Source organism: Fulmarus glacialis, unplaced genomic scaffold (genome assembly GCF_000690835.1).
Source record: "Fulmarus glacialis isolate BGI_N327 unplaced genomic scaffold, ASM69083v1 scaffold21832, whole genome shotgun sequence".
NCBI lineage: Eukaryota > Metazoa > Chordata > Aves > Procellariiformes > Procellariidae > Fulmarus > Fulmarus glacialis.
This window is the reverse complement of record NW_009198731.1, coordinates 18,384-36,124: the sequence shown is the minus strand read 5'-3', so window position 1 is coordinate 36,124 and position 17,741 is coordinate 18,384. Positions and strand designations below refer to the sequence as shown.

Below are 17,741 nucleotides of genomic sequence, written 5' to 3'. Positions count from 1 at the left end.
GGTAATTTTTTCCATTAATTTTTTGTCAATGCTACTGGTGTGTATGAGCTATATATAATTTTTATATATCTTTGGCCTCTTCAGTCTGTTTTCCAAGCTTGATGTGTTGATCATCTTTTCTGCTTGAGAGTACAGACTGTAGCTGAGATGATAACGATTCAAGCTAAGACAATGTAAAATTAAATTTCAGCTTTTTTCATCTCAAAACAGATTCCTGAATTATTTGACTCTTGGGTTGTAATGTGCATATGCACACATGTATTCTATTCGTTCCCTGGGAAGATAAGATTTGATTTGGTCCTGGTATGAAATGCAGCTCTCTAAAATCCCAGACTTCCTTAGGATGGGAAAACCATTCCCTTTCCAGATATGCATGCTGAAACAACTTCCTTACAATTCAGTAAAGTATTGTTTAGTAAGCCAAGACAGGCATATTTTAAATGTACTTATTTTAAATGTTGCTTACGCTTTATTAATTCAAGTAAATATGCACTCAAATATGGAATGGTAGTGGTGAAGCTGCAAAATAGTGTATTTTAGCAAGAAAGTCTGAAAATTTTTTTAGTTTAATTTGCTGGTTTTCATGCCATAAGTATTATGGTAGTCTTCAGTTGCACAATAATATTGAACAAACGGGGTGAAAAAGGGACATATTGTGCGCTGTCAAACTCACTTTTTGATTACAGAAAGATTAATTTTGGTTGGGCCTCTTAGATTATCCCAAGCATGAGATCGAAATGGGAATAATAATATTTCTTGTATAACATATTGATACTGAAAAAGATTAAACAAGATTCCATCACTGAGATGGCTAGGACTGATGTTCTTTGGGGAATTTAGTTTTGCATTTCATATATTCTGTGAAGAGCTTTTTTTATTTCTAGCTGAGTATGTAAACTTCTATGACAGACCTCAGCTGGACTCCCAGAAAACTTAGATGCAGTTTGTGAGATATTACTTGTCCGGTCTCCCTGAGGAATTTCAGCTAGGATTAAACCAATTTCCTGCAAAACTTGACTTGGTAGTAATTTCTTTTACTAAAGTTTTCTGCTTGCACCTTAAAGTTGCTTTATAAACCATACGTGCAAGGATGGCATTTAGATGATGCTGTTTTAATTTGAAAACAAATGAACAAAAGTCCCTGGAACAATACGATGCTCACTTTCCTCATCGGGAAGGTTGAAACCTTTTGGTCCGTGCTATGAAACTTCTGTGCCACTTGGGTAAATGGTAGCTGATGAAGTTTAATGCAGTCAGGACTAGTGCTAAAGGATGCTAAAGCCTTCATTTTACTGATGAGTTTAGGAAGCATTTGCTACTTAACAAAATTGAACCTTAGGGGTTGCATTCTGCCAGCGGACCCTCTTTTATTACTGTAGCGTTCTGTGCTGGTGTCTTCTAAGCATGTTCCAGCATTTTTTTTCCTACTTGCCCCTGTCCCGGTTGCTTCTGTTTCTCCAATTTATCTCATCATGTGCTACTCTTCTATGCGTCAGGGTCTTCTGCGTTCCAGTCAGACTTCTTATCTTGCTTCTCCTGGCCTAGGCAGCCAGTACAATGAGTGTTGATAGTAACGGTAGACACCTAGGTTCCTGTGTTTGGTTATACTGTTTCAGAAATTTCAAAGAAATTTCTGCTCGTTTTGTTTCCAGGAAATAACACACTTGTATTTCTGGGTATCTTTGTGTGTGTGTGTGAGGTGCAACAACAGAGTATGGCAGATGCAGATGCAATCGTCATGAAACTCTGGTACAAAATCCACTAAGCTTTTGTTGGTATTCAGGGAAACCAAAGGGAATGGTTTCTCCACCAGTTTAGAGGACAACATGTGGAAGACTTACTACTGTCTTTCGTGGCATATTGTGTTGGCTGGAAACAAATCTTACAAAAACTGATTTCTTACAGTGGAATTTGTTCTCTTTGACAGCATAAGATGCAAATGTAGCTATGGGTTGGAGAAGTGCAAGACTAACTTTTGGCAGCAGCTCTTCTTCAGATCTGTAGAAGTTCATTGTAAAAACCTGCATTTCAGAAGTGACTTAATTTAAAATTGTGATGAGAACTGCATTTTCTGTATTTCTTCTGGAAGTCCAAATACTTTAATTCGAAGCAGCAGACTTCAGTTGCTGAAGTTGTGTGCCGTTCTGTTCACGGTACACTGATCAAAACTTATGATACAGTTTGTAACAGAGGCTGTAGCATTTTTAGTACAGATACGTTAGTGGGTTACTTTCACTGGTTTTAGTAGCTGTAGACTTGCTGTGTTAGGCAGTGAATTATAGGATAATTTTCAGCAAACTTACTTAACTTCATTGGTAGGTTCTGTAGCCCATGGTGATTTTCCTTTCTACTGTGATGATGCCTCACTACTATCCAGTTCTTAGACCAGGAATATCTGAAGAAGCAGCTATAACCTGCCCATGCATCCCCTTTCCTGACTACAGTAGGCTACTGTAATGCATCTTGTAGTATTAAAAATGAGTATGTGCAAACTTAGCTAAATCATTGATTCATATGTGTGTTGTGTTTCCAATGATATTACCTGCTCTTTTCAATTTCTATGCAAAAGCAAAAAGGACTTAAAGTAGGGGATCTGAAGCAAATCAGACACTAAAGTCTATATCGCAAAACTTCCATTTGAAACGCTAGTGTAATTGCAATAGATTGATATAAACAAGGATTTTGGGGGGTACATTTACATAAAATACAACACTTGTATGTACAGGAAGGAAATATTTTTCTATATAATTAGAAAATGCTTTATAATCGCTCTTTATTTGTAATTATTCACGGTAAGCCACTGTGTGTGAAACATTGAGTGGTGACTGACTTTGCTGAAAATTTCACTGCAGGCTTTTTCTCTTTTTTTTGTGTAGGTTGTATAGATAAATAAGTGGTTGTATTTAGGGTTTACTATTGTTTTTTTTCATGATGCACATGTTTTCAAAGTGACACTTATTTCAAGTTAGTGTATATTTTTGCTAGAATGGGTGAGAAGATTTTATTATAGCAAAAATTTTAAACTGGAGGGCTTAAAAACTATAAACTAGGAGGGTAAGGACCTTGTCAATGTTTTTTGTCGTTGAACACTGAATATTTGCTGTTATATTGTGACTCTTCAAAGTTGCCCATAAAGGTGATTTTTTTTTTTAATAATGCTTTTTAGTAATAAATTTATCTTTTCTTGTAGATAAAATAGAGAATTTGAATGAAGATAATGAGAAGAACAGCCATTTCGTCTATGAGAATGCTGAAGACAGTAACAAAACCAGTGCTGAAACTACAGACACTTCTGGATACAACATTGAAGCCAAGGACTTGCCTGATTCTTGGGACTCCCACATCGGAAAAACAGCTGACTCTCCATCAGAAACATCTCAGTCGAAGGGGCCATTAAGAACTCACTTGTATGAATGGGAGGATGAAACTGAAGACACCAGAACTGGAGAGTATATGTTAGATTTTGACAATGAACATCTCTCAGAGATGAAGAGCAAGGATGAGGAGTGTGATAGAGAAGATACTGAAAATCCAAAGGAAGCCATTAGTGAAGAACTTGTGCAAACTATTCCTAGGCCAAGCAACTGTAGGACATATTGTCGATCCAACAAAGCAAAACCGCAGGGGGCAACAAATTTTGACAAGCTAATGGATGGCACTAGTCAGTCTTTATCCAAAGCAAACAATGAGTCAAATAATGATGGTCTGAACCCAGCAAGAAAAGTTTCTTTAAGTAGTGGGACCAGTTTTAGAGGGACAGTTGGACGGACTAGAGACTACACTGTTCTACATCCATCTTGCTTGTCAGTTTGTAATGTTACTATACAGGATACCATGGAACGAATTGATGAATTTACCACAGCAGCCCCTACTGACTTGGGAGAAGCTGGACGCTTAAGAAAAAAAGCAGACATTGCTACTACAAAAACTACAACCAGGTTTCGACCAAGCAATACTAAATCCAAAAAGGATGTCAAATTAGAGTTTTTTGGGTTTGATGATCAAGATGAGGGAGGGGGAGATGAAGGCGCCTCTAGAAGTTCTGGGAGTTCCAATTACAAAATCAAGTACTTTGGGTTTGATGACTTGAGCGAAAGCGAGGATGAAGATGAAGAGTGGCAGTTAGCGGAAAGGAAAGCTAACAAAAAACGAAGTAGAACTGCACCATCTTCTTCGCTACAGTCAACCTCTGATGGCAATGAAAACTGTTCCCAGGATAACCAGCTCAGTACTAATGCAGGTAAGCAGAACTCTTCTGGAACACATATTAAACATTTAAATTTAGTTGACCTTTTTATTTTGTTCTTTTTGCGGTATACCTAGGAGTTTGAACAGTACTACTGATTTGGAAATCTAAAAGTTAAATTTGCTTATTTCTGCTGTGGTCGTGTCTGGTGTTTCATAGCTGTCTTGAAGTATGCTTTATACTCCTTGATCTCTTGCCAGAGGTAGAGGTTTTTTCTTTTTGAACAGAAGATTCTTAGCTTTTTGATGTGTTGAGCGTACAGTACCTATGCCTGGAAGGCAGATATCTTCCCACAGAAGCTCCACATCAACCAGAATTACAGAGTTGAGTGCAGAAATGTAAGTAGCTCTTGGAGATGTGAAATATCTCTTTCCTTTTTGTGCTTTTGAACGTGTTTGTAAACAGTTTGGACCTTTCTCAAGTTCCATCTTATCTGAGGATGCACAGTTTGAGGGAGAGGCTGTGCGGACTCATGGAGTACCAGTCAGATGACTGGCTTTGGGTGTGCATGCATATTGATGTATTTCTGCTTTTGCTTCCAGTTTTCAGATACCTCCATCTTCTGTATAGGTGGTACGTGCGTGGGTGTGTATGTGTGCACGTGCACACACATATGAGTAAAACTGTTCCTGCAGAATTTGCTGAGCAAGTTCTGGTGTTTGAGTGCCTTTGAAAAAATTAGACTTGCTTGGTGGTCGGTTGGGTCCTGCGTAATGACTTTGATCAAGATTGAGGTGTGTTGGTGAAGAAGAAAAGGAATAACTTTGGTGAAAGGTTTCTGTTAGCTTTTTCTTTTTGAAAAAGTCTAATGCCAAAGAATCTTGCATGTTGGAATAAGTGTTTCAAAACACCGCCGCTGTTCTAGGGAACTTTTTGGTCCTCCATTTTGGAGCATGAAGCATGAGAAGTTTTTATCCATTCATTGAAGTTGTTACATTTTTAAGACTTTGGCAAGATGTATTTCATTGTGATGAGGAGAGGGGAGGACTCAAGTCTAGCCTTGTTGGAGAAGCTAATAGCTTCTGCTAATACAATCCAGAAATAAAATCTCATAGGAAAAAGTATTCATTTCTCTGTTCTAATTATAGCGGTCTCTAAAAACAGAACTGTCTGTGGGCCTTTTAATCAAAGGTAAATGTAACTGCTAGGTTTTTTTTGTAAATTCTAAAAGGGCCAAATTGGTACAGATGTTATATGAGAAGATTGTGTTTTCAAACAAAAAACCCTCGATTTGTTTTCATAAAATTTAATTATGATGAGACACTTGCATTCCAGCCTCTTTGGAAAATGGGTTTAACTTACAGGGCCGCTTATGAAATACTCCCTCTGAGTCCCTTTCTCTGACAAGTCTTTGTTCAACTATTTATTCCAAGGAAAAAAATCGCTTATACAGTTAATGCAGCTGAGATGCTGACCCATCAAGTAATCCTTTCAGCTGCTGTCCTCTGGAGTCTCAAAATATCTATGGTTTGCATTCAGCACTGCATTTACCAAGGAGGCCATTATACTCCGAGGTATCACAGGATTATTTCTCTGAAATATTTTCCTAAGAGATTCCCATGGCACAGGTAGATGTAAATTTGTGTTTTGTTAGTTTCTTAGTACACTTCTCTACTTGTTGGGTAAGAGCTACCTCTCAGTGCCTCCACTGAGAGATACTTCCCCTTTATTTCACATCTCCTTTGCTCATTTGATTCCTGTTTTGTGCTACTGTAGTCAGGTGAGATTTGACTTGCATTTTTTCTTCTGAAAATTGAAAGGGTGATGTGAAGTTATTTCCCTAAGTTGCAGCACACTCCCTAGTTCAATCTTGTAGTACAGATTATAAAACATAGGGAGTCTGATGCTGCCCTTAAAATTTTGAGCATCACGATCACTCAGAACAGCCATATTAAGGTCCTTAAATATTGTGATGCTGAGTCTGAGAATTTATCAAGGACTTCTGGATCTAAGCCTGAAGTTGCAGTAAAATATGTGACATTGTAGTGAGGTATCATCTTTACATACTGAAAAAAAGTGACTTCTGTGTCCATGAAAAATGCCAGTTTTGAAACCAAGTCTTAGAAAAAGCTTTCAGAACATCTTGTGCAATAAAACTTTTTCCTGAAGTTACAAACAGTACTGAGAGGTGCTATTGCTACCTGAGTTCTGCGTGTACTGTTCTTTTTTGTACTAATGAATAAATGCACAGGTAAAAATCCAGTGTTCCTGTTCCAGGTTGACAGGTGAGATGCCAGATTGCCTCTCTGAATTCCAGCCCCGGAAATTCCTAAGACTGATTTTGACGTTCTGAGCGTAAAGAATATTATATGGCATAGTCAGTGTTTCAAGAGATTTGATGCTTTCTGTTCTAGTCTTACAAAATTTTTGCCATAATACTGGTTTGGTTACTTACCATAACCTAGGCCTATTTTTATGAAACATGTTTTAGAATCTTAGTATAAAACATCATGCAAAGATTTTCTGACTGAACTAGACTATTCTTTCCAGTCCAGCAGTTCACAGTTGAGGGAAGGTAAGTTTAATAATATATATTTAAATGTTTCTGCAGATGAAATTTAAGGAAGCACTGAAGACTAGATGGACAATGTTGTTAGTGCAGGAAAAAATGCAAAGTAGATAAATTCAATTTTAGTTACTGTCTTTCACTGAAGTGTCTTTTCTGTTGTTCACTTGTACGATAGGCTTGCCTGCTGAAATGGTTAAAAAAACACCAAAAAACCCAAACAAAAGCCAAACAAATAAAAACCCAAACCATGAGATGTTCCGGCTTTTAAATTACTAGATGCTGTTCACAGGCTTTTCTTTTTAATGAAGGTGCTTAATAACTTAATGGGCCTGAGATTTTTGGTGAAACTTTGAGTTCTAGTTAAAGTTGCCATTGCAATCTAAAATTCTCTCACATAGTTGGTGTAGCAGCCCAGTGAAGCAAAAGCCCCTTTCAGTCGTGAGACTCCCAGCTGTAGTCTGCCAGAATGCCAGGGGCTAAAAGTACTGATGAGACTTGACTAGATCTGAAACAGTACCTGTATCATTTCGCTAGCCAGAATACAGGATGACTTCAGTAAAGAGAAGCTTTTAATACCAGAGGAAAATGACTTAATTACTTGACTATGTTATCAACGGGCAGTTGTATCTAAGAGAAATGTGAACTAATGACAAGGAAGAGCAAGACTTAACCAAAAATAACTTTAAGCTTCAGTTTTGAAAAGCAAACCTGCTCTTCATCATCCCTTTATCTTTGGGATGGTGTTATACTTCTGGAAATAACTGTGCTATCAGTTTGTTTCTGTCTTTTTCTAAAGATCCTGCCATGGTTGTCAGTGGTGGTCACTAAGATTTCTAATATATTTAATTTCTGAACTTGTAGTCTCAGAATGCTTTATTTCCCACCTGTTTAACTGGCACACCTAGGACTATGTTAATGCTTGTTTTACTACACTTCATTTTGGCCAAGGACAATAAAATTATTACAGAAAGTAGCAGGCATTAAAAAAAAAAGCTGACTAAAATTAAACATTTCCATATCTCTATGTAGATTGACATGAACAGGACAGAGCACCGCTAAAGGAAGGTGTGAAGATCTGTCCTCTCTAACATGCTTATTTTTATTTGGTTCACCACCTCCTTCACTATACATCTTATAAGCAGTATAGTAATGATGAACTACAGTATTGTTGATTTAAGTTATGGTAGCAGTTATCCTGTTATTGTAGTGTAAGTATTGCAGCTTAGCCTTTTGCTTTGTAAATCAGTTCTGATATACAACTTAACTTTTGTGTCATGCATTCATTTTCCTTTCAGTGATCAAGATGAGATTCCTATAATCTGTTTGGATAATAAAATAGCTTTTGTATATCAGCATCTAGCACTCAGTTCATTTCTGGTGAGCAAACGTGCCCTATTTTTTTTTCTTTCTTCCTTTGCATCTCCTCAAAAACTGAATCACCTTAATTGGGTAAATATTTTTAGCCAGTTAAGAGTACATCAAAGTCCTCAAAGGCAGAGTCCTGTTTGGACTTCAGAATCTTCTGCTGAATTACCCTCAGGCACTAAAACAAAACTGGGTTGTTTTTCCCCAGGAAATTTACTGCAATGTTGCCTTCTAGTTAGTCTTTGAACATCTTTCCAATTTTAGCAAATTATCTCAAAGATGATAAATGCCTTGAAAAGGCCTTACATGCTTCCATATTGAGAAAAAGGTCAATATGCTCATCTTTTCTGTGAGGGGGGAAAAAAACATCTATACAGGAGAGAGCCAGTGGAAAACAAGCTTCATTAATGTCACTACTTACCAAACTACTCGTGTCTTTGGCTGGCTTAGTTCATGTTAACAAAAGACTTCTCCCCTATGCCCTATTTAGTTTAGATTTGAAAATCTCATGGTAAGATATATACGCAGAGTGCTTTTAGGTTACCTAGAAGGCCCCAAAGAGCATTGCTCAAATAAAAGCATTCCAGATAGTCTTATGAAACTAATCATAAAAGTGTTTGATATGCTAGCAACATCAAAAAATGCAAAATTATCCTATTGTAAGTAGGAGTTGAAATTTTTTTATCAAGAAGTTTCTTTGAATTTAAAATTGCCTAATTTAAATGGGATAGTTCAGGATCACATAAGAGTAGAATTCAAACAAAGAAACTTAGATGATTTTTAAATTGTGGCTTAGTTGATATAGAGCACAATTAATCATTATTAACCACAATACCAGCTCCAAGTCTTAGCACAAGGCTCAAATTATTGTGCTGATTTGGTGGGTGAAAACATGTCTTGCATTTCTAGAGTGACTTGCATGTTTGTAATTACTGTAGTCAAGTGAGTTACTTTTTAGCTTTTAATCTACAATAGGAGGGTCCAGTTCTGTTGGTTTGACTTTCTTTGGGAATTGCATTCAGGGCCCGGCTTCTTCAGAAGTATTTCAGAATTTGTAAGGATGTGTATCACAGCAATTTGATTTGACTCCTTTTAATTGGTAAGTTACAGCAAAAGACTAAGTTGACTTTTATAGAGATTTGGAAGTAGTTTTGCTTTATTTAAGTTGATGAGAATTCGTCTGTAATATTTTTCCTCTGTTAGAGTAGTTTTATCAAAACATCTTTTAAAGTCAGTTATTTTCAGAGGGATTGTTCACGTTGTGTTCTTAAGCTCTTGTGCTGACATTGTACAACTAAACTGAAGACCAGTGGGCTGGGATGCGAGAGGGTGGTTCCAGTAGGTGCCTTGCAGTTGGCATCCTGCCTGCCCTGGTGCTGCCATTCCTATTGAAATTTACTGCAATTTAAGAAACTTCTGAGCCTTATTTTGAGAATACTTATATTCCCCAGACTAGGGAAGTTTTGTGTCCTTGTAAGTGCCATTAGAAATTTGCTTGCCTGATTTGCCTTTGGTTGCCTCCTTATCTAGGTGCTTGGCTCGTCCTGTTTACTGGATGTGAGTGCACTTGGGATTAGAGTAACTGATCCAACCTGCTTGTATTTTTGCGGTGCGGTTTTCAAATAGAGGCAGCTTCTCTGGAATAGATCGGTTTTCTAAACCGTTTATCAGATGAAACAGTGCTTCTCTGTGCCTGTCTTTATTTCTGTCTTGAAATTTATGGTAACTTCTGGTTTGTGCTAAGTAAAAGAACATAAGCTGGTCTCTAAGGGATAATGCTTCAAATACAACACAAGTTTAAAGGAAAAAAAGGATAGGACGAGAATTTAATTAGATCAATGAATTGCAGATTTACAGTCCAAAACTGAGTACTAGAACTACTGGTATGGCAAGTATTGAATACATTGAAAGGCCATTTCAGCGGTTCCTTCTAGCTGACTCCTTTTTGAGCTGATGACCACATTCTTTTAATACTGTTTATAGCAGAATAAGGAAATATAAACAGTATGCCTTCATGAGAAGTGAAGTAGGATCTGTTCTTCGGTCCTGTAATTGTAGTGGGAAGTATTCTTCTTCTAAATCTCTTTATCTAACACTTTTGAAGAACCCCAACTACTGTTTAATTCATCTGCTGCTCACAGTTGTAGCAGTAAGCCGTAAGTAAGCACATATAAAAGGTAACCTAGGATTCACAGGAGTATAAAATGAGAAATAATAACTTGAAGCTTACACAATGGGCAAGAGGTGCTATAATAATTGTAACCGTATACCTTGTGATGTATCTTCTATGTATTATGACAGTCCAGTCACTAAACCTGAGCTCCATTCAGAACTGTGTTTGGCTTTAAAGCTGATTTTTCTGATGAAGATTGATTGTTTATTATATAATTTCAGAAGCTATACATGTGGAAATGTCAGATGCAAGAAATGCTCTAGCAGTTCAACAGCTTTCATGTCTATATTTATGTTTTACAGATCTTCTAGAGTTTTCAGAGGATGCATCTGGTGTGCCTGAAGGCAATAAGAAATCCACAAATAAACAAGGTGATAAATCTAAGGAAAACACCAGGAAGATTTTTAGTGGGCCAAAGCGGGTGAGTAATAGTACTGAGACCAAGACAAAGTTCTTATTTTAATTAACTCTTCGGTATTGATGTTTCTTCTTATATATGTAACAGCGCTTTTGTCCCAGTTTGTATCTGCGCTTGCGATAATTTGTTGGCTTTTAAGATTGTATCTGGAAAAATAAAACCTTCAAGTGCAAAATTTTTGTGCCAATTACTGGGAATTTCACTTTTCAGGTACAAGTCTGGGGTTGCACAATGGTAATGCGCCACCTAGATGCATTCCATTCTAGATGATTCTTAAAGCAAAGCACCATTAAATGCTGTGGGGTTCCCCTCCCCCCCCCTTCCTTCGCTCTCCTAAGAAATATCTATCATATTATAGGATTGAACCTTTCTGAAAGCTTCAAATTTGGCATTGGTATAGTCTTTATACGGACAAGTGCCTTTATAGCATGTGGAAAGCTGAGATTTTGTTTTAGTTAAAAAAAGAAAAGTAACCCCTGGTCCCACCCCCCGTATACCCAAACTATGTAGTATTCAGCATGAATTTGCCCTTTCATACTGTGAATGGAGCTTATTCATTTTGTTGATGCTAGGTGTGGTTTATCTTACCTGTTATTATAAGTTACTCAGTATTTTGAGGCTTTTAAAAATATGCATACAGCAAAAATTGTGTTTAGCTATTAGGTGAAAGTTTGCAATAGTGGGATCCATGTAATCTCCATTAAATGAAGTTTTTATTACTTGATTGACCAGGATACCCATTTCTAATGCTTAAGGCCTTTTCCTATGCGTTTTGCATATCGTATTCACGTTGTCTGGTGAAGAGAGTAGCTGTTTCACCATCGTTGCAATCCAGACCTGGTGTAATAACAGAAAGAGGGAACTGGAGAGGGAAATGCGCTTGTATTTCTACTTTCCCTTTGAGTTCCAGTAAGTTTTGCAAGACCTGGCAGTTGTATGTTGTAATAGAAACTCTTTTATATGTGTTCAGAATGTGTTCAACACTAACAGTTCTAAGAGCCTTTTTAAAAATTATTTTTCTTGTTATTTTTCCTAAAGAATTCTAATAATTAAATCACACTCTAAAATTTCTCATAAAGGTAGCTAATCACTTGTGTTATATGCTAGTTTCACTTGAAGTAATTTTTTAAGGGTTTTTGGTCTTGCAGAACCAGGAGATTTATTATCTCCCCAGTTGTGTTGATATATAATCATTTTCCATTTAAAAATGCGGATTTGTGGGAGGAGGACAAATGGACAAATTTGTTTTATTTCTCAAAACATGCAAGGGAATATTTTCATTTGGGAGGACATGTGACCAATAAGTACTGTCAGTTGTAATGCCCTTTTGAAAAGAAGTATCGCTGCTTGTTGCTTTGTGACTTTGGACAACTAAGCTAATACTCTTAGCTGCTAACTCTTGCCTCCAGGGTTTGAAGACAGACTACCGATAAGTGTGGAGGGTCTTTCCAGAACTGAAATAGTATTTCTTGAAGATGAGAGTTCCTCAGCTTCTGCTGATTAAATAATAATTTTTAAAAAATCAGCTTCCTATCAGTGAACAAGTTACAATAGACTGAGAAACAGAAGTACAGGGAATGTAAATTTAACTGTACCTTTTTTGCTGTATTTTTTAGCAGTATAAAATGGGTGTTCTGTTAAATATGGAATTTTTTTTAATGTTTAAATATTTATATACTTCAAATACCATTCTATAATAGCATTTTATGTGTTTCTTGTTTAATTTTTATACTTTAAATACTTGAGGGATTATATGAAAACTGTTTTAATTAATTTTGAATGTATATATCATGAAATTATGTGGGGGAAAAAACCTTACAGCAATATCATACTATGTGGGAGAAAATGGTTTCAACTCCAGAAAATTCTCGGTTGGGAGTAAACTTAATTCAAGTGGGAAAGGTGAGAATTAAACAGCTTTTTTAACCCTATAGTGATATAATGGACCTAGAAGTAGAAATTGCTGTAATTGCGATTCAGATTTTAAACTTTAATGTTCTCTAATCATACGGCTGTTACATGGAGTTACTAAAAAAGCTTGTAAAGCTTGTTCTGATGGTAATTAGAGACGCTATAATTATCTTCCTAAACTATAGATATAGACTCTTAATCTCAGTTGCATCTTAAGGGAATTTTCATTCTGGGAATGAAAAAAATGAACTAAAAGTATTAACTGGACTGTAACTAAATGATCTTTTAAAAAAAAAAAAATCTCTGGGACTTCTCCATTGTTTCATCACCCTCTTTTTTTTTTTCTTTCTTTTTTTTTTTTTTTCCCCCTTCCCCTTGTAGAAACTGGCAGATACAGTATTAATTATTTTCTGCTAGGTGGTGATATTAGCGGTATGGCACTTTGCATCACACTGAGCTGAAAAGTAAACAGCTCTGTTACTCAGGAAGCAACAGGTGGTATTGTTAAACTTCAGTAGATCCAGAAAGCTGAAGTGTTTTTTCCAGTTTGTAGTCAGCAGGACTCTCACCCATGTTTGTGCTTTTGAAACCTGACCATTGTACTCTAATGTTAAAGTCCAGTTCTTGAAACTTTGAGCATGTGTGTAATAAAAGATTACAGACATTATTGACTTATTGAATAAGTGTTTCTAAAAACTGCTTTTAATGTAAGGAGTTTCACTGAAATCACTGACTATTCACACACATAATAATGAGCACAAAAGTTGCAGTAGCGTGTACATTATGATAGGTATGTGAAGTCTCAACCAGAATTCTGCTTTAAAGTGAATTAAATCCTGAGCCTGAGTTACAGGGGGAATATTATGTTCCATAGCAACATAATTATGTACTTACAGTACATAAATATTGGCATTACTTGACTTGCAAATTATGGGTGTGAAGCATACATGAGTAACATCTGCAAAAGTTTGTTTGCAGCTGTTTACAATTTTAATTCAACTGGTTCAGTGACTCGTGCTCTAGCGTGTAAGTTTGGGAACTCTGTGGAGTTGTGATATGCCCACCTGCTGGTCCCTTTGAGCTTAGTTCCCCTTCTACAGGTGAAACTGATTCTCAATTACCGGACAAAAACCAGTAGGGTATACAAGAACTTTTTTGTTGCTGTGGTCCAAATCTACTCAGACTAAAGGCTTGAAAATAGGAACCATAAAAATTCTTTCCTCAGGTTTCTTGCTCCTGCCCCTCTCACCACAGATTTGGGCTAGAGTCAACAAAAGAGGAGAATCAGTTTTTGTAGGAATACTCTGGAACAGTGCCCGGTGGTCTTATGCAAACGATGTGTGTCTCTAAATAGGAACCTGGAGGAAAAAAAAAACTTAGAAATGTGAAATAAAGAGAACTAGTTTATCCCCAAACTTAATCTTTTGATTGATCAGTCCTAGAAGTTGATGACTCTGCCTGGTGTTTTGTGCCAGAGCTATACTGTCAGTTCAGCATTTCTGTTGTCCAGCATGTCATTAAGGACCACCAAATCCTCTGAACTGCAAATTTTCTGGGATGGCCCTCTGCTCTTAGACTGGAAACGTATGATAAAGAGTGACCTGCAACTCTATGCTGATCCTAGTTCTGCCTGTGGCCATAGGAAGCCAGCCTATACAAGGTGAATACTGATTACCTTTGTATATTCCAAGGTAAGAATGTAAATAGAGTTGCGAATCATAATTAAAAGGTATGGGAGCCTTTCAGCTTGAGGGGCCAGGGAGAAGGGGGAAGACTATAATCCTTCTGTTAGTGCTCTTCAGTGCTGCTAAGACATATGGGAAGACTTACTGTGTCGCATGAAGTGGGACAAAGGAGATATAACAGAAAAAAGCACTGACTCTTTCGAGTAGACATACCCAAAAGCAATTTCATGGTGTGTTTTCTCAAAGTAGCATGAAATGTCAAGGTATTAGATGAGTGCTATATCAGGATAATTTTTTTTCTGTGCCTTAGAATAGGGGAACTTTAGAAATGAATCTTTTGGAATTGATTTCTTAGATGTTGATATTTTTTGCACTGAGTATATTTCATAAAGCTTCCATGCTAGTATTGGCAGAATGCAATTTAGCACCTATAAAAGACTGACATTTTCTTGAGAGGGTAAAACATACACCTTTTATGATTGGTAACATGAGGAAGAAAGTACTCATCGCATGGACAGTCTACATTGGTGATTCACGGACTGTTGTTCAAACTAAAAACTAACCTGAATGCTAGTCTGTTGCTTAATGACTTCTGACTTCAGTTAAAATTTATGTATTTCCCTTAACTACTCACTTTTGCAATGAGAATTGAATATTTATAAACAAATTTAAACTAGCTTAAATATTTTTTCTTACTCTTCTGTCTTGCTATGCCTGGAGAAACTTCTCTGAACTTGCTTGTTGAGGTCTTAGCTCTAGAAAACCTGGTAATTTTGTCTGGTAATTTTGCGACTCTCTATACATTTCCCCACACGTGCACAGTGAATGGGAAGAAGAACATTATATCAGTGTGCTTCCCCCCTCCATTGTGCACGCATTGGGTTGTACAGGAAAAGGTATGGAAAAACCCTTTTGCCACTAAGTTGATTATCATAGTGTTTCCTTTGGGCCACTCACTCAAGTACTGGACCACAGAGTTTCCCGTGCAAAGCACTTTCCTTGTTTTTAACGGTGGCATTGCTTCAAAGTTAATCCACTAGTGTGGAATGTGTTTGTCAGGAAAAGCTGAGATCTTGTGTTATGCATTAAAAAAACACGACAAAAAAACCCTCAAAAAGCCCAACAAAACCCAGCCTACTGTAAGGTTTTGCCTGAAAAAGACAAAAAATACTGACAGAAGTATTTGAAGCTGCCTTTGCTCTCCTTTTGCTCCACCTGCTCACTCCTGTTCCCTTGGTCCTTCAGTTTCCCAAGGTTGTGTATTGAACTAAATTGAGGAACCTGTCTGTGTTTAAAAAATAACCCACTAAAAGGAAACATTTAACATAAATCTCAGTCTGGTTCAGTGGGAGACTGTAAACAATTGCATCCACTCAGTTGAGGGAACAGAAGAAGAGAGATTAAGTTGTCTTAACCTGGTTAAGTCAACATTGCAACTGAGAAATGCTCACTAAACACAGCCAGCGTTAGCAGGATTACATGCATTACTTTGATCAAGTGGCATTAATAGAGTTAGTCATGACAGTAGTGTTGAATACATGAATGAAATAATTGCTGAATTCAGACATGGCTTAGCCAACAGGCTGCTTCTGAACTCTGTATCCAAGATAAAAACTTGATCCAGTCGTAACCCTGTAACTGTTTATTGCTTTTCATGTTTTATTCAAGTTTTACGAATAACTGCTGTGTTTTGTGGCCAACAAGGTACAGAAATGTGTGCAAGATTTCGAAGTGTGTTTTTTTGGACAGATCAGTTGGAAGAATGTGTTAAAGAGCACTAATTTCCAGTTACCAATTGCTGAACCAGGAAAAAAAAAATTTTTTTTTCTTTTGTGTGACTTCAGTTTGATCTGCAACTAGTCCATAGTTCATTATTTAATTTTTTTTGCATTATTTAATTGCATCTTTCTTGTCCTGTAGGCAGTTTTTTTTTTTTTCATGAGTAGGTTGTTTTCATTGAGTTGCCGTATCTCTGTTATAAATTTTAGGCACTGTGAGAAACTGTCAGTCCTTGAAAATAAAGCTTCCGTGTGATCCTGTTGTTCCTAATAGGATTTGCTGTAATACAAGTTCAAGGGTACAACCTGTGAGATCTTTTGCAGGTTGATGTGAGCTTTTTCCACTGATGCTTCATGCTGACTGGAAGAAGCTATAAATACCAGCTTGAAACAAATGCTGTGTCTTAAGTTTGTATGAAGTCCAAGATGAAATACTTGCACCTGATCTTTGAAAGTGTTTTGAAATTGAAGTATGGAACCATGCATGGCTCTTGGTTTGACTGAGTAATCTTACTCAGCTAATACGACAATGACGTGTGTGTGGGAAGGGAAAGAAACTAGGCTGTGCTGTGATGTGTAGTTTTCCACTTAGCTTGAATTATACTTTACAGTAGATGTTTATCAAAGACATCCTGCAAGTAACATTTATTTTTGCTTGCCTGCAAGTGAATCTGCATTTCCCCAAATTAAATTTTTAAAGATTTTTAGCTTTAATGTATGTGAAGATTAATCTGTGTTAAGTGCACAACCTCAGGTGGTTTTGATTAATTATTTTCCGTAGCTTATTTTAAGTAAATAGTCTTGGAAAAGCAGCAGTGGAAGCGTAATTCTAAAGTTTTGCTATATCAGTCATAGCCTTTTACATACATTTAATGGTAGGATCAGAGTAGACTGGTCAGAACTAATTTCAAAAAGAACTGCTTGTCTTCATCTTGCATAACCTTTAGGAAAAGAGTATCCTACCAAAAGGGTGAACAGTTATAACAAAGCAGTTTTTCAGTGATGTTAAAGTGCTGATACTACACACATTGAGCTGCTATTTGCATCCCAATTTAGCATGTCAAAATTGCCTTTTTTTTTTTTTAGAGGAAAGATTATTAGTTGACATTTGCTATTTTGACTCTGTTGAGGAATCGAGCTGAATTTTGACAATCAAAATATTCTGTGAAATCTCTGGCTTGTATCGGTTTAGCGCTAAGCCAGCAGTCTGTTTCGTCAGCAGTTTGACAAATGGTGGTGGTCAGATCTGACAACCGGTGACAGCAATGTTGCTGCTTCTGCGGTACGTTCCTTTCATTTACTGGCTGGTGCTTCTGGCAGATGGTCTGCCCAGTCCTGAACTGAAGCGTTTTTTGTCCAAAAACTATTTGTTGGAATGATGCACAAGAGATGAGCTGTTCTAAGTGCTAACCAATTATGAACAGTGTGTGTATCTTAAGCAACTTTTATATTGCTGAAATAAAAATGAATTTTAAAAAAAGATAAAAGATAAAAGGTAAGAATAAATCTGTTCCTTAAATAGTTGATTTGTTAAAAACCAAAGCTTCGTATTGATATGATTATTTCACTTAACCTTTGCAAAACCAGATTCTTCAGTAAGCACATTTATTTAATACTGGCTTCCTAGTGCTTACCATTTAGGGATTTCCCCCCCCC

General features: G+C 36.8%; 1 protein-coding gene across 1 annotated transcript in view; it reads left to right on the top strand.

Moving 5' to 3' along the window:
* Nucleotides 1-3,190: 3,190 nt before the first annotated feature.
* LOC104073310 (wings apart-like protein homolog) overlaps nt 3,191-17,741 on the top strand; it is a gene marked incomplete at its 5' end in the record, with an annotated part of 28,023 nt that continues 13,472 nt past the window's right edge. Inside the window, 2 exons of the mRNA XM_009573026.1 lie at nt 3,191-4,240; nt 10,596-10,714. Coding sequence (XP_009571321.1) covers nt 3,191-4,240; nt 10,596-10,714 — 1,169 coding nt within the window. The remainder of the gene's footprint in view (nt 4,241-10,595; nt 10,715-17,741) is intronic.